This window comes from Vigna umbellata, chromosome 1 (assembly GCF_029865625.1).
Source record: "Vigna umbellata cultivar VRB3 chromosome 1, Vumbellata_1.0, whole genome shotgun sequence".
In the NCBI taxonomy this organism is placed as follows: Eukaryota; Viridiplantae; Streptophyta; class Magnoliopsida; order Fabales; family Fabaceae; genus Vigna; species Vigna umbellata.
In genome coordinates, this window is record NC_142165.1 from 14,131,346 (window position 1) to 14,155,016 (window position 23,671).

Here is a 23,671-nt window from a genome sequence, read left to right on the forward strand (position 1 = left end):
TTCAGCAAAATGTAATTGCAGTCTTTGCATTGATCTCCATATACAGTGTTAAATGATTGCTCTTGGTTTTATTCGGTTATGCTTGATTTCTTAATTGAAGAATCATAATGGCTACTATAATTAGGCCTTAATCGAACCATTTCATCTCTAGCCTAAACTCATTACTAACTACATCAAAGCTTGCAGTTGTTTTCTAATATAACTTGACAGACAGCAGAAAAAATAACAGAAAAGATGAAAGAGCTTTTTGTGCCATTCTTAAAACTGTGAAAACACAGAAGTCTAATACGAAGATTAAGACATCAAATGCAAGGTAAGGACATGTTTTAGGCCTAGAATACACCACTAAAAATCTCATGTTTAATCTGACTGGAGTTAAGGTTTGATTTCTTTTTCACTAGAAAAGCCATCAATCACATTTTAAACATTGTGAGGTGCAAAGAATACTCCAATATTTAAAACAAAAAAGTTAAAATAAGGCTATAACCCACAATTACCGCCCACAGGCCACAAATTCTTTTTATTTTTTTACTTTTTTATGCTTTTCTTTTGAGAAATATATTTATACAAATATGAATAATACAGAATGATAAGAAGAAGAAGAAAGAGTAGTTCAAAAAGCTATGATTAATATAATTCATATTATTTTGAGGGCATGGAAGGTTAAAATTTGGAGTTTAGGTCTACAAAACGACACGTAGTGTTCCTTTGGGTTTGGCAAAACAAAACCTTGGTTAAACCCTGATTGAAATTTGCAAGTTGCAAGTTGCAAGAGAGATGTTTGGGAGGGGAACGGTGTGGTCAGTGTTGAGGCGCGGCAAAGAAGCAATCGGAATTCCCAAGCTAAGAGGAACGACGACGTCTTTCTCTTCTTCAACCCAAACACCAGCTTTGAAGTTTCTAACCCCTCCCGTCGCCACCCATTACATTTATGCTTTCCGATCGCAACTTATTCCCAAGGTTTCCGCACTTTCTCCTTCTTTTCTCATATGGGTTCTCTTCAATTTTCAATTTTTATGAACTTGTATGACCTATGGTGATCTCTTCCTTTACTTCATATGTTCACTGTCATTCCTAAATGTTAAATCTCTGCGCCATTATGGGAAGATTGTTACTGTTCTTCATTTTTAATTAGTCCCTTGTGATCTTATCTGCGGATGCTTGTTCTGAGGAAGTTGTGTTGTGAGGATGCTTTTAGGGTCATCATGTTCGTGTATCATACACAAGGAATTTTTCTAAGATGGTGGCTGCTGGGGCTCAACACAAGGAAGAGGGATTGAAGCTACTTGTGAGTGGGGGTTCTCATGCACAGAAAATGGTTGGAATATGGCTCTTTGGCTCTGCAGCATGGGTGTTCAGCATGGTGATGCTTGGGGGTTTAACCAGACTCACCCGATCTGGTCTTTCAATGACTGATTGGAAATTCACCGGCACTCTCCCTCCTTTGACAGATGAGGAATGGTTGCAAGAGTTTGACAAGTATAAGGAGTCACCTGAGTACAAACGGTAAGCTGCAAACATTTGCTACATCTGACTGAGCATATGCCATCCCTTTAGTTTCTTCATCAACTTATTAAATGCATCAAGGGTCTGTTTTTTCTGGGTGAAAAGATACACAAAGTCATCAATTAATGTAAATAAGTCCTTTTGTGACTTATAAAATCAAATATAAAAATTAAATAATTAAAATTCAAGGAATAATGTTTCATACAACTGTGCTCAAACTTCATTATAAAATTAAGGTGGTTAAATAATAGTTCAAACTTAATCACTGCAAGAAAAAATAACCAGCATGATTGTGTGATTCAGAGTATGACAGTAATGGAGAATAGATGAGTGACTGCATTAATCAGTTTTTAAAATGGCCTTTTGGAACTGTGCCAATGGACAGGCTCGTTTTACCTTTCAAGCTTTTATCAGAATCTACAATTTTAAGTATTGGTTCTTATGAATGTCATGACAGAGCTTAGTGGTTCTTATGAATGTCATGACGATAATTAGTTTTGCCCTTGTTGCAGTGTCAACAGAGGCATGAAGATTGAAGAATTCAAATTCATCTATTGGATGGAATATGCACATCGTATGTGGGGAAGGGCATTAGGAGTTATGTTTGCTTTGCCATATTCATATTTTCTTCATAAAGGGTATATTACCCTGAGATTAGGACTTAGACTCTCTGCTCTTTTTGGCCTGGGTGCTGGCCAGGGTCTCATTGGTTGGTGGATGGTCAAAAGTGGTTTAGAGGTTGGAACATAAATAATATAAATTTCTCTTTGTTTGAAGTTAAAATTGACCCACTCTGTCAGACTCTAATAACGTTTTCTTTCCTTAGGAACCACCATCTGAATATTCTCAGCCAAGGGTAAGCCCTTATCGTCTGGCAGCTCATCTTACATCAGCATTTGCTATTTACTGTGGCCTCTTTTGGACTGCACTTTCTGTTGTTTTGCCTGAACCACCCACTGAATCCCTGACATGGGTTCGTGGGGCAGCTAAAGTGAGGAGATTTGCATTGCCTATCAGCGTGCTTGTTGGTCTTACTGCTGTCTCTGGTGCATTTGTTGCTGGAAATGATGCTGTATGTTCTCTTATTCAATAGTTTCTGGCCTTCCGTTTTTATTTGAAATGATCACTCCGCTTACATTTGGATTTCCAGGGGCATGCATTCAATACTTTTCCAAAAATGGGTGATACGTGGATACCGGAAGACATTTTTGTAATGAAGCCTCTGATTCGAAATTTCTTTGAGAATACATCAACTGTACAGGTAAGTAATACATGTTGACATCTCTGAAAAGTAAAAAATAGTAACACATTTGTTTTTTTGATTCTTCTTTTGTTTGGATTTATCTTCGCTTTTCAAGATTTGAGAAATTTTAACTGAATGAAGTGTTTGGAAATAATCTATGTTTGGAGTTGGTAGTAGTAAATTTATCCTCATTAGCAGCAAAAGTTTAACAACATGAAATTCTGATAAGTGTTTTTTCCTTGACAGCTTGATCACCGTATACTTGCAACTGCAACTCTGGTTTCAGTGGGAATTTTATGGTGGTCAACAAGAAAGCTGGACCTACATCCTGCTATACGATCTGTGATTGGAGGCACTGTTGGCATGGCAGCTCTTCAGGTAATAATTTCAATTTTCAGTTTTATATTGAATACGAAGATGATAATAAATAGACAGAAGAAATAAGAAGAAAGACATTATGGTGGTGTTTGCATGGTTACAGGTCACCTTAGGAATTTCAACTCTTCTTTCATATGTTCCTGTTTCACTGGGCACTGCTCATCAAGCTGGAGCCTTAACACTTCTGACATTTATGTTACTGCTTAATCACACCGTTCGAAGGCCATCTTTGTCCCTTCTCAAATCTCTGCCACAAGTTGTCAAAACATACTAATTGTTTCTCAGTATTATATTGCATCAAGAATTACCCTTTGAAGTTGACAAGTGCTGACACTATTAATTTTTCCATGCTAAGTTTGCCATTGAGTTCATGGTTCAATTTTCCGTTGTTAGAATCTTCTGTCTTTGGTTTCTGCATATTTGAAGCCATGATAATGCAACAGGTTTGTTAATTATGCCATCTATTATTTTTGTAATGTAGGCTAAATACCATTATAGAGAATAATTATGTTATTCTAACAACTTGAAGCAGCAGAATCCATGGTCTTGATGGCTTTTTCTTCATTTAATTGTTGGTTTTATCATTATTTTTCCTTAAAAGCAAAATATGGTGGTGATTCTTATTACAGAGTATTTCTGTTTTATTGTGGCACAAGTTCATAAAACAAATTCAAACGTAGAACTAATAAAAGTCATGGTACCTAGAACTACTTAAGATTACTAATATAAGAAAAAGCAAATTTATATAACAATTTGTGATTGGATAATAATATAAAAAGCTTTTACTCAGTTAATGTGTTCACAAATTACTTTAAATCATATTCTATTAGGTTAGTCACTCTAAGTTATATTTTATTAGGTGTTTTTTATGTCAGGAAGATTCATATTTATGAGTGTTATCCAAATTATTGGAATGTAATATGGTGTAAAATTTATAATCTTTGATCTTAATAATACTCTAGACTATAAAAATAAAAAATTATCTTCTTTTTAAATGCATTTTTTCTTCTATAATTTCTTAACAAACTAAAGTGAGATTTTAAAGTAAAAGTTATATTGAGGCCGCACAAAAAACCTTAAAAAGAAAGTAAATTATGTCACAAACCCTTGAAATGACCTTAGCATACAATACAAAATAATTAATGCAAAGTAAGAAAATTAATTATCGTACTAAAATTAATTACTAATATTTATACACAATTAAATTCAGTCAAACAAAAGTTATTATAAACTTTCGAAAACCATACTTACGTTGTCTATAAGAAATTTTTTAGTTTTTTTTTTTCTTGTGACATGTTTCTTTTATTCAATAGGATTTCTGGGTTTTACATCAATAAGCAACATTTTAATGCGAATTATATATGAGTTTTTTAAACTTTAAACAAACCTCAGACTCGCAATTTTTTATACAAATATCACGTAAACAATCTTTATTGAAAGGGACACGTCTCTGACTTTTTGGTCCATGTAATAGTTTTTTGTTTAGGTAGAAAAATATCTTTTTTATAACTAAGAGTGCGTCTGTATCGATCATATAGTTATTTAACAACAAAGTTTAACAACAAAATTTAAAAAAAATCTTTAAATATATATAAGTATGTGCTCAAAATTATATTTATGTAATTATTAAATAAACTTGAACTAATTAATGGGGTTCCTCTCCTGCCATGCAATCCGTTGCGTCTTGGAAAAAATTAAAGTCCTTTTTTAGCTTACGTGCTTGAACAGAAAAATGAAGTTAATAATAAACCGTGCTTTCAACTAATAAAATTCGTGAGTATTTTAAGATTTAAATTAATTAATATTTTTTTTTGGATTTAAAAATTTAGATTTTAATCATGGATATTGGTTTCACAAGGATTATACTTATATATATTTAAAGTCAGTTCAACTATCAAAGTGACGGAATCAATTTGATCTAAATTTAATTATTTTATTTAAAAAGTATTAAATGGGAAAATGGGACACAGACTATGAATTTTGGCATAAATAAAAAAGGTATTCTCACTTTCTACCTGAGACCAACGTTAAATTCGTATTATCTTTGGTGACAAAACTAAACTGTTGTAGAAGAAACCAAGAATTGCAGATAGACGAGTTAGGTGATCTTCCAAACTGGTTTTGCTGTGTTGATCATTCATATTTCATTTTCACTGTTCTTGTGAGAAGCTACCAAAGATCAACCTTGAAAGAGTTGCAAGAATTCGTTTGAGATAGCAATGGGTGAAGAAGAAATACCAGATGATTCCTCACCTTTGATTCAACATCCTATACGGAGAACTGGTTTGTTCATGCATCTCAACTTTCTGCTACACTACTCTATTTATCAGTCTCATTTTCCTCATCATTTCAACTATATATCTCATTTCAACGTTGTCAAAACCTTTTTCTTTTTCCTCTTCGCCCCCTTTAATCTTCTAAAAATCTTAACAGTTCCAACAATTTCTTTTCTGTATGTAAAACAGCAGTTTTCTTCTGTCAGTTGAAACTAGATGGTATTAGCAAGGGTGGTTAGATATAAAACAAACTATAGCATGTGTTTATTTGACTGATTGGTGTGAGAATGGTGGTAATTGGGAGCATGAATACCAAATCTGTATTTATACGATGTGCTTCTAATTAGTATTGACGTAATTGACCTTAACTCTTATAATCTAGCTTAAAATTAATGCAGTTATTCTTAATTTTAACTTTGTTTCTAGGCCAACCTATTGGTATGCTGATAATTTGTAGTTCATAATAGATTAGACCGTACGTCATACTATATAATTGACAGAAATTTAAGTATAAATAAAAAAAAATGTATAATTTAGTATGTTATAATAACACAAGCAAACAGAAAAACTAGTTTTAAATATTTTAATTTATTTCACTGTTCTTGTATTAGACAAGGTTAATGTACTCAGTTAACTAGATATAACTGTTCAATAACACTGCTTAAACATAGGTTCTGTTGTGTTATAAGGATCTTATTCCAATTCAGCATGATTGCATGATAGAAAAAAGATAAAGAGACGAATAGTTATTATTTTATTATTGAGAATCATTCATTAAAGTGAGATATTTTTTTATTATTGATTACTGAGTTGATTTGGGAGATTTGTTTGTCTGTTTAGCAATTGAATGATTGAAGAGAAAGATAAAACTGTAAGTGTTGATTTATGTGGATGAAGGTAATCTGCAGAAGGCAGTGGCACACATAATAACTGGTGTGATAGGGGCAGGGGTGCTGTCTCTGGCATGGTCGGTGGCACAATTAGGTTGGATCGGTGGTCCTTTAACGATTTTAGTGTTTGCAGGAACAACCTTTGTTTCTGCAAACCTTCTGTCCGACTGCTACATATTTTCTCATCCTCAACATGGCAACATTAGGTGTTCCTCTCTCATGGATGCTGTTCATTTCTACCAAGGTTGCTGCAACATGCTTCAACTTTTACTTTTATTCACAACGTTTTAAAAATAAAAGTGGAATATTTTTATGATTATCAATATGTTTAAGACATATTATGATAAATCAGGAGAGATGAAGAAAAAAGTGTGTGGAGTGCTGGTGCATGCAAGCTTGTATGGTACCACCATTGCATATATCATTACCTCTGCTACCAGTATCAGGTATTTTTTTGTTCATATGCTTTATTAAATATTTTGTTTTTTGTCTAATGCATATTTGGATTTGAAATTTCAATATTTTGACTTGAATTACGCTGGATTATAGACTTATTATGATCGATTATAAAAAAAAATATTATCAAATAACTTGAATAAAAGTTTGGAATGACAAAAAGGTATTATGACTCATCAGATCATCAATTCGATTAAAATAGACAAATTCAAACAGTATTTTCAAGTCCAACAGGTCGACCAGTCTTAGTTGTTAAGATACAAACAAAAATAAACATGAATTTATATCTATATATATATATATATATATATATATATATATATAATATATATTATAAAACTTAGAAACTAAATTCAACCATTATTTGAATAGTTTTTAGATATGACTGCTGTTAAATTAAATTCACAAAAGGATAGCGTGCAAGTTTTGTTTAATTGCATATATAAGAATTATTGTTTAGGAGTTAATTAATCGAGTTATCGTTACTAAGGTTATAGTGTGGTTAATAGTTTGACTATTTTGTTTAGTTTTCTGGTGTATTAAACTTGTACTCAAATTATTATCATATTGGAGACTTTTTAAAGGAAAAATAGAAAATGGTCTTGACTATTGCCGTTTTTATTTAATAAAGCATAGAATATGTCAAAATTTGCTTTGAAAAACTTGGATATATTAATTATGTCACAAACTTAGATATATGAAATCTGGTGAAATAGAATGGAGATAAAGTTTTAATGAAAATTAGTCCACAGTAACACATAGAAAATTCATCACATAATTTTCAATGTTTTATAAGTTTTCACGAAGGAAGTCTAAATTACCATTTTAGACACTTTTTGTTGTGTGAGAATAATACCAAATTGTTTTTTATTACATTACCTTTTAATGAAATGATTTATATTTAGATATTTTTAATATAAAAAACTTAAGCACTGAAATTTTTTACAAAAAACATTATCCAGCACAAAACTATCTACATTTTTTTATTTCAAAGTCACTGAATTTATAATGTGCTCTTCAAAACTAACACAAAGACATGCATATTTAATTATAATTGCAATTTTTCCGCGTAATTTAGATAACTCAACAATAAAAATATATTTGGTAAAATCCTCTTAAACATAATTTTTTTTTTTGGGTTTTTCTTTTCTGTCTCACTCAACTTTACTAGTCGTTGTTTGAAATTTTAGGCACTAGTTTTTTTTTTCAAGTCAGCCTTAACGGGTCGGGTTAACTATCAACCCGGAACTATGATAATTGCTCGGGCTGACCCAAATAATTAAGTTTGTAACTGATCTGGGCCTTTAGAATATTTGAAAGGGTATTTATTCGTGTAACTACACTGAGTGAGTGTGTAAGAGATACAAAACGGTAGTTGCTCCCTCTACCACCACAGAATACTCCTATATCATTCCATACCAATTTTGCTCTTCTTTAAAATGAATGTTAACATCCGTTTCACTTCATCACGAATATTGACATCCGTCTGTTTATATAATTTTAGATTTTAATTTATTTATTTTATTTAAGAAAAAAAAAAAATTCTTCAATGGCAAACATCCTTTTAATAAAATTTTCAACTTTTTTTATTATTATTTAAATAATAATATACAAAATAAATTAATAATAATTATTTTATTAAATAAAATAAAATTAATTCATAAATAATTAAGTAATAATTTTAAATTAATTAAATAATATTTATTATAATTTAAAATATAATAAATTAAAAACTAAAAATTTAAAAAGAAAAAACTTCATGAATGTTACCACATCCATTTTAATAAATTTTTAAAAACTATTTTATTATTTAAATAATAATACATAAATTAAATTAATAATAATTATTTTATTAAATAAAATAAAATTAATTTGTAACTAATTAAATAATAATTTTAAAAAAATTAAATAATATTCATATATTAATTTAAAATATAATAAAATAAAAACTAAAAATTTTAAAAAGAAAAAAATTTTACGAATCTTACCACATCCGTATTCATTTTAATAAATTTTTAAAAAGTATTTTAATTATTATTTAAAATAATAATACATAAATTAAATTAATAATAATTATTTTATTAAAAAAAAAAATTAATTTATAAATAATTAAGTAATAATTTTTAAAAAAATTAAATAATATTTATATATTAATTTAAAAACTTAAAAAAACTAAAAACTTAAAAGAAAAAAAAAACTAAACGGATGTGACACATCCGTTAAAGAATTTTTTCTTCAACGGATGTCGACATCCGTTCAAGAAAAAAGGAGGAGGTGCAGGATATTTTAAAATATAAAGGATATTTTTGAAATTTAAAAAAGTGTGGTGGTGCAGGAAGCAATGTGTGGTGGTGTAGGAAGCATCACTGGTACAAAACATAACTTTCAGACCATGCAATCCAAAACCCATCTTAGATTATAAAATCCAAATTTCTCCTATGAAAAACTAATTTATCCTGCAATCTAGATTTTTTTTTTCACGAAAAAAAAAATCTATCGGACTGCACAATCCAAAAATTTAAAAAGAAAAATCAAATTAGACCATTTAAAAGTTATTTTTTCACAAACTGGACTTTTATATTTATGAGGGTTCAAAACTGTATGGAGATGCCAACAGAACTCTTCTTCTTTGAAAATAAAAAGATAATGATAACCATTATTTTATTGTTTGTTTGGATAGAACACTTTAAAATGGTAATTATTTTTTTGAGAATTTAAAGTGCTTTAATATATTTTAAAAATATAAAATTGTATAATTTTATTAAAGTAAACGATTGATTAAAACTAAGGAATTTTAAATTTTAATTCTAAACAAATTAAAAATTTTCATATTCATCATATATATATATATATATATATATATATATATATATATATATATATTATATATATATATATATATATATATATATATATATGATTTATCTTTTTTATCTTTCTAATTTCTTTTATTTAAACTTTAGTTTATTCGACCAATTTAGTTTGATAACCCAATATCTTGGATAAATTCAATTAGATTAAACTTAATTCTATTTGTTTATATCCATCTAATTTAACTCCATTTGAATTAGACTTAACAAAACTTTATTTTATAGAAATTAAGTTTAACTCTAACTTTATTTAGATTGAATGTGATTTTGCATTAACTTAATTAAATTTGAACTCAACTTAAACCGATTTAATTTGAGTTAAATATAGATAAACTTGAATTAAGTTGATTTAATTTTGATTGAACTAGATTCAATTTGGTTATAATTACACTAAGATTAACTTAACTCAATTTAAATCAATTTAGTTTAAATCAACTCTAATCTAATTAGAATCTAAATTTACTAGAATCAACCTGAATCCATGCATACTCATCTTTTCCTTCATCCTTACATTTATTTTACTATCTTAATAAATTATGTATCAATATTTTATTCATCCTTATATTTAAAATGGACCAATCTCTATCTACGTAAAAAAAATTGTAAAAAAAAAGTTATTACAAAAATATTTTCTTTTATCTGCCCAATGACACTATCTCATAAAAGTAAGAACTTTTCTGTGCAAATGTACAGGAAAACAAAACTAGCAAAATCTCTGTTTTGTTGCTACAAAAGGGTTTGAGTCTACCAACTTTGGTATCGGTTCCTCGGAATCCTCTAGCGTTAATGATACTCTTGTTTCCTTTGTAGTCTATAAAATAATTCAACGTGGAAATTGCGAACTTCAAAATTGTCCCACAAGAAGAGCACAATCCTTCTTCCTTACGATATGGTCGACCAATATGATATTCGTATCAATTAAAGTTGCAAAAGACAAAACTGAACGGAATAAACATGACGCTTTTACCCCAATCATTCCGCATAATTTTCAATGGAATCTCAGATTTTCCAAGTTCCTTGAGATTGAAAAGAAGGAAGCTAAACCAATGGGCCATAGGGTCGAACCCTGCTACTCTTACGTTCTCTTTACGTCTCACTTTCTAGTCTTAAATTCTTCAATGAAATCCAACATTTTCTATACTCTCCTTCAATGCAAGAGGCTACGTATAGGTTTCATACAGAAGGGTTGAAAATAGCATAAAATAAAACCGTAACGTCTTCATGTTTGTCGTGCTTTCATGTTCAACAAATATTCAGTCATTTGGTTTATTGTAAACTGCCATTTGAACTATGTTAGAATATCTGATAAAACACTCAAATTAATTTTCAGTCAACATCAAGCTTTAGGTCCAATTCAACGTAAGAATCATTTTAAACTCTAATTGATCTAACTCTAGTTCAGTTTTAGTTTCATCTTTTAACTGAAATATAAACATTGATGCACAATAAGAGTCATTCTCGTACAGGAGCTGCATGATGAAAAAAGAGAGATTAGAATCTCTCTTTCTTTTCCAAGTTGTCATGAATTGAAAATTTTGAATATGTTATATAAAGATTGATTGAAATAGTAGACACACGACGATGATATAAAGCTTGAACTATAGTGATGTAATGTAGAGTGGTGTTTTGACTAAGGTGAGTGATACTCTTGACATGATGTGATGATGTTAAATATGTTGAATCTTCCACGTTAGTATCAGCCATTCAGTCACGTAACTCTGGTCCTTTGATAGGTACTGATTACTGAACCATTTGCCCTATGTTTGGTAGCACGCAGAGAATCTACTCCACCAGAACACGACATTTCACCTATTTGAAACTCGTGACTACTGAATACTCTTTTATTAAAAGCTGTCCTGCATAACCTATGACCATACTCATACGCTGCACAGTTTCTTAGCTTCAAATTTCAAAGAATCTCCTTCATCATCGCTTCCTGTTCTTGTTTTATGCTGTGTCTTGTAGCTAGTAATGTTTGTTTTACACACACACCCACATTAGTTATCAAAGGACACGGCATCTAAAAGTTTATACTGTTTGAATTTTGGTTTGGCTCATGTACCCATAACAACATAAAGACACGAACATATGTTTATCAGCCTTTGTAGATTTGTTTATACTATTTCCTGAAACCTCTTCCATGCATCTTGTAAGTCTGTTAACTTTAGGAGAGTTGTCATAGACATCAAAGAGTCCTTCATCAATTTTGATATTGCATGTAAAATGATATCACCTTTCGTAATTTCATAAGCATGTTAATGGAGACCAAATCATTTTTCTGTCAATCATAGTTGTAGTTAGTTCTAGACTGTCCTGTGGGATTCAGTTACAGTCATGATCAACTACTGAGTTGGATTCTTGGATAATGGCTGTTCAAAACTCTCTCCAAATAGCTAGAAGTGGTACTGGTGATTATGACGATGATGGGCGTGCAAAGAGGACTGGTAAAAATCTCTAGGGCCATAACACAACCATAAGCGTTTCATACTCTTATATATGAATTTTGGCTCCTGAATTTTAGTCCTTCCATCAATTCTACCAGGAACTACACGGAGTGCTGTGGCTCATATCATCACAGCCACTATTGGTGCTGGTGTTCTGTCTCTGGCATGGAGTACTTCCCAGTTGGGATGGATTGCAGGACCATTTTTCTTGCTTTTTTGCGCATTTGTGACATGTGTTTCTTCATTCCTCCTTTCCGATTGTTACAGAACTGTGGATCCTGTAACTGGCAAAAGAAACTATACTTACATGGATGCTGTTAGAATCTATCTTGGTAGCCACTCTAGTCTAAAACTTGGAACATGGTTCCACTGATCTGCCACTATAAATATGCAAACTAATCATGTTTACTGTTAGTTTAGGCAATAAAAGGACATGGTTGGCTGGTTTCCTTCAATATTTGAGCTTGTATGGGGTTACTGTTGCTTATGTAATTACCACAGCAACCTGTTTGAGGTACTATTCCAGTTAAATACCATCTAGAATGAGAAGATCATTATTTATACGCAAGTATGAATTTGTGTTGTAGCTCATTGCTTCTATCATCTCTTTATTTCATGTAATATTGAAGACACTAATCTACCTTAATGATAATTGTATTCATGTGGTTTTTTCTACAAATACAGAGCAATACTGAAATCAAATTGTTATCACAAGGAAGGACATCAAGCTCCTTGTAAATATGGGGATACAGAATACATGATGCTGTTTGGACTAGTTCAGATCGTAATGTCATTCATACCAGACCTTCATAACATGACATGGGTTTCAGTTGTTGCTGCCATAATGTCCTTTGCATATTCATCTATTGGACTTGGACTTGGAGTCAAGACAGTAATAGGTAACTTTCATTTTCACAATTAGAATCTAGGTTTTTTTTACTTGTCCATCCAAGCTTTATGGTTATTGAAGCAACAAAATGAAGGGAAAACATGTATTTTGTTCTAAAATCCATATCTAGCCGCTAAAAACACATTAAATGCCAAAACATATGGAATGTTAGATTTAGGCATATCAAAGAGTTGAAAGAGAACAATGGATGATGAAATTTGTGGCTCTGCATTGGCAGAAAATGGAAGAATTATGGGTAGTTTAACAGGAGTACCAGCTGCAAATATTTCTGACAAGCTATGGTTAGTCTTCCAAGCAATTGGTGATGTTGCCTTTGCTTATCCATACTCAGTCATCCTCCTTGAGATAGAGGTACTCTTTCATATGAATTTAATTTAAATGGTTTGACTGTGTAAAATACAAAGATTTTGTTGTCATTTAAGGTAGTTTTGTTGAAATTTGTTTATTTTGACTGCAGGACACTCTTGAGTCTCCTCCACCAGAAAACAAGACCATGAAAAAGGCCTCCATGATTGCTATCCTCATTACAACATTCTTCTATCTCTGTTGTGGATGCTTTGGATATGCAGCTTTTGGAAATCAAACACCAGGGAACCTCTTGACAGGGTTTGGGTTTTATGAGCCTTATTGGCTCATTGACTTTGCTAATGCTTGCATTGTTCTTCACTTGGTGGGAGGATATCAGGTACTATACATAAGACCAGAGCTTTTTATGTCTAATCAATTGAACTACTACTTTCTTTTCTTAACATAAAATTAATAGAAATGATGGTATTCATGCCAAAAGCACTACTGCACCAGATAATTGAGTTACCATGAGGAAGAAATTAAAAGAGCTAATAATATACTTATTTTTCAATGGAGTATAAAAAAGATTTACTTCAAAACTTCATAGTGCCCTTTTCTAGCAATTCCTTAATGACTGTCCATTTCTCACCTTATGATAATTGACTAAATAATCTTCCGTAGAAAGATAAAATAATAAAGTTTAAGCTATATGAATTATGGTCTATATGCAACTGTATCTGGACTCTTATCATGTTACCTGAGAAATCATAGTTCTGATTCTTGTATGTGATATTTTTTTATCAGATTTTCTGTCAGCCGATATATGGTGCTGTTGACAGATGGTGTTCAAAAAGATACCCTAACAGTGGCTTTGTGAATAATTTCTACCAAATGAAGCTGCCTTGGTTGCCAGCTTTTCGGATAAACTTGTTCAGGATATGTTTTAGAACAGCCTATGTGATTTCCACTACTGGACTTGCGATCCTATTTCCTTACTTTAATCAAGTTCTGGGAGTGTTAGGAGCATTAGGCTTTTGGCCATTGGCTATATATTTCCCAGTAGAGATGTATTTTGTGCAGAGGAAAATTGAAGCTTGGTCTAGAAAATGGATTGTCTTAAGAACCTTCAGCTTTATTTGCTTTCTTGTGTCACTGCTAGGTCTCATTGGATCACTTGAAGGAATCATAAGCGAGAAACTAAGCTAATGAAGGGTGCTTCATTTGTTTGCGTTCATTGTCTTCTTGGCATCTATTTTCATGTATTTCAGTTTCACGTTAATTCCATTGTTTGTAAAGTTGGTCTTAGGCATGGAACAGTCTTGTTTGATGAAGAATTCCCTTTAAAAAAATGTAATATGGATTATTGGTTCGAGCCTAAAATTTGTAAAGGTCACATTAAATTTTGTTTTGAATTTACGTAATATAAAGTCGTATATACATATGGATTGGACATGTTTTTTTTAGGTTTAATACCTCTTTTGGTCCCTAGAAAGGGGGCCAATGTTCAATGTGGTCCCACCTTTTTTAGAAGTTCAATGTGATCCCATCTTTTGTAAAAAGTGTGCAATCAAGTCCTTTTTGGAAACGGCGTGAAGTTTTTAACGGAGCAGCTGACAGGGTGGACTGAAGTTAGCTACGTGGCTTTGTGTGGGTAATACGTGGCAGAGAGAGGGTGATACGTGGCTGTGAGAGGGTAAATCAGAAATTAGGGTTTGAGTTGCAGAGAAATTGGGATTTATTGTCGCCTTGCAGCCTGGAGAAAAGCCGAAAGAAGAGCACCACCAACAAGTTCTGCTGCCATGGTAGCAATTGGAAATGGAGAGAATCGAAGTGTGTAGAGCAGTGAAAAGGACTTGATGAAGAAAAAGTGGTATGCCCCAACTAAATGCACTGCAATGCAGATATTGGCCAAGTCTATTAGCCAAAAGGGCTCGTAGAAGCCGAACCCTGTGAGGAAATTTCCTGGTGCATCATTTCCAAATGCAGCATATCCTAAGCACCCACACAGTACATAAAATAATGTTGTCGTCATTATCCCAATCAAACTAGCTCTCTTCATCACTCTGTTCTCTGGTGGACTTGATTTCAGGGTGTCCAGCAACATTATCGACCACATTTCTGTTGTAACGCCTTTTTAGAAATTCTTAGCCATCTTTGAAATCGGCGTGAAGTTCTCCTTTGTGGTGGTGGTGCTCTTCTTTCGGCTTTTCTCCAGGCTGCGTTCGACGAATGAAGAAGGCGACAATAAATCCCAATTTTTCTGCAACTCAAACCCTAATTTCTGATTTACCCTCTCACAGCCACGTATCACCCTCTCTTTGCCACGTATTACCCACACAAAGCCACGTAGCTAACTTCAGTCCACCATGTCAGCTGCTCCGTTAAAAACTTAACGCCGTTTCCAAAAAGGACTTGATTGCACACTTTTTACAAAAGATGGGATCACATTGAACTTCTAAAAAAAGGTGGGACGACATTGAACATTGGCCCCCTTTCTAGGGACCAAAAGAGGTATTAAACCTTTTTTTTATTATTAAAAGAAAGTTGAAATGCAGTGGAAATCATTAACGAGGGAATACAAAGTTGAATGTGAGATTGTAAATTGCAAGTACACAGTTAAGGAATGAAAGACCTCATCATAATCATTCACATGTCACTTTATCGTAAGGATTTATATTAGACTGGCCACACGTGTGTAAGAAATTAACTACTAGGAATCCTGCTATATTTTTAGTGTAAGCAACTGATACAGCAATCAATAAAGAATCACTCCAAGCTTTTCCGAAATACAAGGAAAAAAACAACCCGGGCAATAGAGAATTTTAAAACAATATGTATTTTCATGAATTATAAGATGTTATAAAATCAATTAGCCATCTTTATCAATTGCTTTGTAACCAAAACTGAAGCCAAACATTAAGTAATACTAACGTGAGCATGACAATGATCTAACCAGGAAGCCAAGAGTTACAAAAGCACAAGATCAAATAAGAAAATAACTTGTTCAAGCCACAACACAAGCAATATCAAGGTAGTAGTGATAGTAAATCGACAGCTTGGGTGGAAATTATTTTCCGTCACGGTCAGTTTAAGGAATAAATTAAGCATAACTAAAAACATCAGTATATGGGCAAGTTCATTGCTGCTGTGACCCTGATGTTGATGTTCCAGATTCAGCTGGGGCAGGTGCAGCCTGTACAGACCCTGGTTGCGTAGAATGCTGATAAGGATGATTTGGAGCGGGCGGCTGGGATGGAGGAACAGCAGTATTGTATGGAGGTGGCGGGTACTGTTGATAAGGGGGGACTGGCGGCATATAACCATATGGAGAGTAATACTGATGGTGATATTGGCCAGGTGGAGGAGGCATCATTGGTCGGGCATAGTGTTGCATTTGCTGCTTCTCCAAACTGGACTTGTTCTCTCCGGACCCAGAAGGCCCACCAGGAGGTCCGTCTTGAGATGAAATAAGAGCACCCATTCTTTGAGGATCCATTGATGGGTAGTAGCTTCTTTCCTGCTGCATAGGTGGTGGATTGTTATAGAAAAATGTTCCTTGTGTTTGGTCCTGATTCTGCTGCTGTGATATAACTGCCCGAGGCAACAATCCACTATGAGCCACAGATGCCTGCTGCCTAGCTTGATCAGAGCCATCTGACTCAGGTTTTGATGTCTGAGGCCTGCCCCACATCAGCTTTAGCCTTAGGCCTTTAATAACCAGTTTGTTTGAGAGTTCTTCTGCTGCCTTTTCTGCACCTTCTCGGGTAGTATATGATACAAAAGCACAAGCCCGTTGCAGAACCATTTTTATAGATTCAATTTCTCCATGGGCATAGAAGTGATCCCGCAAATCCTGCTCAGTGACCCTAGCATCAAGCCCACCAACATAGAGTGTTTTGATGCTCTCGTCCTCAGGAGCCTCCAGTGTGGCCATCTCCCCTGCCTTGCCAAGTAGCTTCAAGGCCACTGGATCGTTCACCCTGAATAATTTAAAGCATGAACAGAAAATTAACGAAGGCAAAATTATAAACATCACAGACTACAGTAACTAGAAATACCATCAGTATCTGGAGTCACTAGAAAATTATGCAGATAAAACTAAGTATACATAGGCCATAGGTTTAATATGAGATAGAAAAAAAAATGATCGTATATCCATGATGCACTAAAAATATAGAAGCAAAAGAATATCCTCAGAATAAGATGTTTGAGGGCTATTGACGTCTGCTACATCACTTTTTGCTACGATGAAAATTAAATGTGTCATACTACAAAGGAATCATCCTTAGTCCATATAAAAAAAAAATCCATTTCTACAAATTGAGAAGAAGGAAAGTACAAAAAAATGTCCTTAAAAGTAGGAAAAATTACAGGCTAAGGAGCATGCATGCCAGACAAGATAAGTCGTTACACTTCACATATAGAAGGATAGAAAGAAAGCTCAAAATGCAATTACATGGTAGTTAGTAACTTTAATCCATAATATTTTCCCACTTTGGATCCTCATATAGTGATTTTGACATGTATACCAGACCCCCTAGGTGGAGCAAGGTTTACTTATTGTTGGTTAAATACAGCTTCCTACAAGCAGAAGAACTATCACATGACTTTGTGGGCGAAAAAACCTGCAAGATTTTTATCTTAGCCATGCAACAGGTCATCACATAGGACAACCACAAAAGAACTGAGCGAGTGCTAATAAACTAACAATTATATCCATCAAGGAGATGAAAAATGCTTATGTTGCTGCCCAATTCCAATGCAATACATAGAGAAAACTAATTTGGAATAAAAAGAGCAACTGCAAGAGAGAACAAGTATTAAAAAGTCATGAGCAAATAAGTAAGTCACTTTTAAGCACACATACCCATAATAACGATCTTTAATATTTTGTTGAGACAATTCCCCAGTTTCTGGCATCTCGTGTCTATAAGGGCACTCCGCTCCTCTGGTACATTCACCCCTTATGTAGAAACTGCAAATATGTGCTCTGTTTCTTTTGTAATAAGGGGTTGTTCTTTGAAGCTTCAGGATAGTATCATTAGGGCGTGCTTTGCCATAAGAAGATTCATAATCTATACCAGCTCTAGCCTGCACCATGCTTTCATTCTTAGTAAAAAGATATGATCAAGTAACAACTGAGAACTGATTAAAATAGTATAAATCCTAAAAGAAATGGAAAAAGAAAATTTGAGATTTTAATAGCTGGTAAATGACAATATGAAAATCATAGTTCCTAGGGTTGAGGAATTCTGCATGCAATCAAAAAAGTAACTCTAAAATATTACAGAAAATATGTTAACCACAAAAATAATAATTCATTCACAACTAGATACAGATCGACTCTAAACCCACTACTGCTTTTCTGGTCGTTAATTACATCCAACTATCACAAACTAAATGCAAAACTTGACACAAGGAAAACATACCCTACGGTCATGTTCTTCGGCAAAATACTCCCTATTAACATCACTTTTTGGAATGGCATCATTGGAATCAATATGAAGAGCTGTGTCTCGGACTTGAACAGGTAGTCCATATTCAAGGTCCAGAAGGCACACTTGACAGACATTTTTCAATTTACTACATGTCTGACATATCTCAGTTTTCTTATATCTCGCATCTCTGCCTGGTCTCCATCTAAACACAGTGAATGGCCGTGTACAAATCTTGCACTCCTTGTCATACTCTGCCCTTGTCTGCGCACAAAATTAAACATGACCAAAAACAATTAAAAAACAATAGCGTATAACAATGGTTTTAAATCTCAACATTAACTACTATGTGATCAACAAATCTAGCGTTCCATTTTTCAAAGATGAAAGAATTTAAATAATTTCTAACTCAGTTTTATGTCTTGCAGTCTTTAATTCTACGGAAAGTAGAAGTAAAAATAAAAAGATAAAAAAACATTACTGTTTCCTTTGAAACGGCCTAGAAGAATTAAGCTAAAATGCTTAGGGATGTCGAATTCACACAGTTGAAAACAAAACCATCGGCCTGCCTCAATGAACAAAAAGGTTTTAAACTGCAAAGCACAAACTATAACAAATTCCCTTTTCAATTCTTATTGACTGGTCACATGGCCAGGTTCAACACATCAAAATCTAACTCCATTCAGTTAATCCTACAACCTTTAAAATTCCTCACCAAACAAACACAGAACAAACTAGTCGATGAGACAGGAGGAAGTGTTACCGTTCTCATAACCGGTGCGAGTGAAAGCAAATGACACAATTAAAGAAAGAGAAAAAAAAAATGCCCTAAGAGAAAAAAGGAAGTCAGGGAATGAGTTGGTGCTATAGTCAGAATCGCTTGTTATAAGCTAACTTCCAATATCCCATTCAATCTCGCAAAAACAAAGCAGAAACACTCAAATTGACCAAAAAAAAAACGATCGAGAAAGATTTGAAACAGACCATTCGAACATAGGGGCTGTCTCCGAGACAGGATTCGCATATTATGGGGAAATCAGAACGCTCCCAACCGTCGGCTTCGTGGTCTCTGAGTAACCTGTGTGCCATGGTTAGGGTTTCGTGGCTGCACCAAAATCGAAGCTGAAGAAGAAAAGGAAAGAAGCCAAAAAAATTCAGACCATTTAGAAAACAAACAAGGCATCAATAGAATGAGAAAATTGAATAAATTGATTCTTATAAACTTCAATTTCGATGCGAAATTGGGAGAATTCGTGTACCTACTAGCGGTGAGGTAAGGAAGGCGAACGGAAAGAACTGGCAGTGAACGCCGCGGGGAACGGAGGTTGGTGGCTGCTCGATTTGCACTAAGCAGAGACGGAGAAATATTAGGTCTACTTTTGTAAATGTTATTGCTGTTTGGAAAATTACCACTAATTATTAATATTGTTTTGTATTTCTAATACTTACAGTTATACTTACACTTAAATAAAAATAAATAAAAATGTGAAACATAAAAATGAATGGATAGAATTTAAATTTAATTTCTTGTTTGAATTAAACTCAATTCTTTTATAATCAATTTAAGTTATGATATAATTTAAGTTATGATATAAATGTATTTTAGTTTATGTTATATATGTTAGATATGTATTTATCTAAAAGTTTTATGACACTTTATCGAATTATCAATAATATCAATAAAATATTAAATCTATAAAATAGTAGTATTTCTAGATAATAATAATTAATAACTTTTATTTTAATAGTTTTTACTATATCTGTTTCTAAGAACACATGGCAGCTTTTCAATTTTTCTTAAGAAATTCAAAAGAAACTAATTTTATCATTTAAATTAATGGAATTTACAAACACTATTGGAAGCACCACGTATGCTCCAAATTATATTTAAATTAAGTTATAAAAGCTTACTCAAAATAATTCAAGATATAAAAGAAAGGATAACTAATATTGGGTCTCAAATTTATAATAAATTTATCCTCAAATCAATAAAAGAATAAATTAATTTAGATATAATTGAGTTAAATTATCGGATAACTCGACCAAAAAAACACTCTTACAAAACAAGTTTGTTTTATCATTTAAATTTTAAAAATTATGATAGTAAAATAATTAATATATGAAGATAAATAAATATAAAAAAAACGCAACTAACTAACAGACAAACTTAAAAGATAACTATGAGTGTATATACGTTAAAATTTGAGATTATAATTTCAAAAGTGATTAAGAAGAGAACAACATCTATTAATCATGAAAACAATAAAAAAATATACTTTTGCCTTTTTTTATATGTGATTTTAAGATATTTAATTAATTATGGCTATTAATCACTCACTAAAAATTAAACAATATTAAACACAGTATTGTTTGTTTTTAAGGTGTTATTTCCTTTTTCAAATTTCTATGTGTCATTTATTTCTCAAATTGTAAAAGCCATACACAAATAATTAAACAAGATAAAAAACAAGTAAAAAAGCATAAATTATATAGGTTAATAAAGATCCTATGTTCATATATATATATATATATATATATATATATATATATATATATATATATATATATATATATATATATATATATATATATATATATATATATATAATATATTGTGTGTGTGTGTGTGTTTGTTTTGTTTTTTTTTTATACATAGTGATTAAAAATAAATTTTTTAAATTTAAGAGAACAAAATTTTAAAAGGTAAATAAGAAATTGAATATATTATAGTTATTGTATCTTATTTACTTTCTTAACTATGGATACTTATATATAAATGTTTTTTTAATATTATCTCACTCGAAGAAATACATTAAGAAAAATGCATTTTAAAACCAGTATTGTTTATGGCTGGTAACGTACTTGAAAACAGAAATACAAAGGCTGGCTTATCTCTTATATAAATTAAATAAAATATCAAAGACATTATCAAATCAAACAAATTAATTAATTATAAAGAATACACTGATAAGAGTGTTTAAAATATTTATGATTACTTAAATGAATTTATTTCTTTCAAGAAACATCTGGATGCAACCTTTGAGAAAATGGCATAATATTGCTAAAATCCAAACCTTTTTCATCACTTATTTATGGATAACATTCAAGAAAAAACATATCTTATTTAAAAAATGACAAGATATATAATATAGCTAATAAATCTTTGCGTATCATTCAAAACATTTTTCTTGTGTATCCGAATTGACCATTAAACATTTGAAAATATGAAATAATGTAATATTACACCAATATAATCTATTTTTCAATATATCACCATATATAATTATTTTAACCAAATTTGTCCAGAGTATATAATATTTAGATGTTATATTAAAATATAGTATGGAAATTTCATCTTACCAACAGTAAGATATCCGTGACCAGGTTAACATCACAGTTTTTAGAATATTTTTATAATTAATCTGATTTTGGAAAAATAAATAAGTATCAATTTTATCTATTTTATACTAGTTCTCTTTGAATTTCCAAAAAATATTTTATCCTCCCTAACTAACAAAATAGATAGTAACACAAAGGAAATCTCGTTAATATCTAGTTAATGGACATAGAGATGACTTTTTATTTCTTCCAATCCAATCCAAAATCCAAAATTTCATCACAATTTATGATAAAAATTATCTTCAATAAATAGTAAAAGTTATCTATATTTATTTTGAAATTATAATAATCATAATCCTTATATTTTTTGTTATCATAAAAAATAATATATGGTAAAAATATAAAATAATATTAATTTTATGCACTATTTTTAATAAAAAAATATTACTGATAATAATTGTAACATCCCAAAAATCTCACACTTAAGATTTTATAGTTGATATATATTGTAATTTACATTTACGGTAACATCCCGTAATCTCACCCTTTACAGTAATCTCACCCTTTACAAAATTTCTAGTTGATATATGTCTATACATGTTGTAAAAAAAATCTTAACTTAGTTCTTCTACTTTATTATTCTATCTTTTCCTTCCTTGGTACTGAGTCACACGATATTCCTTCATCTGCTCCCATATAACGAATTATACGATCATCGCACATATCCAAACACAAACAAGTAGGGGTGAGCTAGACATAAAAACATGTTATACAACCTCACACGACATGCAAAAATAATCACTTAAACATGGTAAAATCACATTACAGGATTTGTTACTTTATAAACCAACTGAACTTGTTACTTTATAAACTGACTCGACTTGTTACTTTATAAACTGACTCGACTTGTTACTTTATAAATCGACTCGTCCGGACTAGAATGATTATCGAGCTATGGTGGGTCTTGCACTCGTGGTGGCTTATGAAACTTGGGCTCCCCCATCCTACCACACTCACGAGGTTAATCCGTTATCACTCACCCTGGGCCATACTGGAAACACTCAAGACTAGGACCTCCTGCTACTCCTAACCACATGGTTCAATCCTCTCTACGTGAGAAGAAAGACCATTGGAGTTTCAGGATGACCCCCAAGACTGAGCTACCATGCAATCATTTTAAACACCACTAGGGCACCACCATGTATTCTCTCCTTGAGGGTCATGGAATTACGTCCATGAACCATAGTGTCACTTTGAAACTTAACCCAAGACATGAATAATCAGATACCATCATATTATCACAGTGAATCCAATATATCTCATGCATTCACATACTTCCTACATAAATCACATCATAATATGCATTCCAAACATTCCACTCTTCAAAATACAACTACACATACAATTTAAGAATATAATTATTCAATAATTTACTCAATTCAAATAAATTTACTATTTCATAAAAACATTACTCTTCACTCATATCGTTAATTAAATATCGGAATCCATAAAACTAATTAACAACATGTTTAGATCATGTGGTAAAATATTTAGTCCAATCCAACAGTTAATAAGGTAGAACTCATAATTTTTGTATAAATGGTCCAAAACAGAAATTAAGCACTATTGAGATCCT

At 31.9% G+C, this 23,671-nt stretch overlaps 3 protein-coding genes across 5 annotated transcripts; 2 read left to right on the forward strand and 1 right to left on the reverse strand.

Annotated features, from left to right (window-relative positions):
• Positions 1-690: 690 nt before the first annotated feature.
• On the forward strand, positions 691-3,691 carry COX15 (cytochrome c oxidase 15). Its single transcript, XM_088096473.1, has 7 exons — positions 691-960; positions 1,199-1,506; positions 2,019-2,244; positions 2,333-2,578; positions 2,657-2,767; positions 2,996-3,127; positions 3,231-3,691. Exons 1-7 carry the CDS (start codon positions 778-780, stop codon positions 3,399-3,401), a joined length of 1,377 nt encoding a protein of 458 aa, XP_087952599.1. The 5' UTR covers positions 691-777; the 3' UTR covers positions 3,402-3,691.
• Positions 3,692-5,160: 1,469 nt separating this feature from the next.
• Positions 5,161-14,711, forward strand: LOC148204731 (putative amino acid permease 7). Of its 2 annotated transcripts, none has more exons than XM_088096461.1 (7): positions 5,161-5,410; positions 6,301-6,537; positions 6,646-6,739; positions 12,748-12,962; positions 13,191-13,324; positions 13,431-13,658; positions 14,066-14,711. In XM_088096461.1, the coding sequence occupies exons 1-7, from the start codon at positions 5,347-5,349 to the stop codon at positions 14,465-14,467; spliced, it is 1,374 nt and encodes a 457-aa protein (XP_087952587.1). In that variant the 5' UTR covers positions 5,161-5,346; the 3' UTR covers positions 14,468-14,711. The 2 variants fall into 2 exon arrangements, with proteins under 2 accessions (XP_087952587.1, XP_087952583.1); XM_088096457.1 differs by lacking the exons at positions 5,161-5,410; positions 6,301-6,537; positions 6,646-6,739 and adding exons at positions 11,406-12,063; positions 12,162-12,395; positions 12,484-12,577.
• A 1,471-nt stretch (positions 14,712-16,182) lies between these two features.
• Positions 16,183-20,108, reverse strand: LOC148204732 (zinc finger CCCH domain-containing protein 40-like). Of its 2 annotated transcripts, none has more exons than XM_088096485.1 (5): positions 19,956-20,108; positions 19,681-19,818; positions 18,691-18,960; positions 18,129-18,352; positions 16,183-17,241 (listed from the first exon to the last, which is right to left on the reverse strand). In XM_088096485.1, the coding sequence occupies exons 2-5, from the start codon at positions 19,783-19,785 to the stop codon at positions 16,398-16,400; spliced, it is 1,443 nt and encodes a 480-aa protein (XP_087952611.1). In that variant the 5' UTR covers positions 19,786-19,818; positions 19,956-20,108; the 3' UTR covers positions 16,183-16,397. The 2 variants fall into 2 exon arrangements, with proteins under 2 accessions (XP_087952611.1, XP_087952615.1); XM_088096489.1 differs by having other exon boundaries at positions 19,960-20,099.
• Between the last annotated feature and the right edge of the window lie 3,563 nt (positions 20,109-23,671).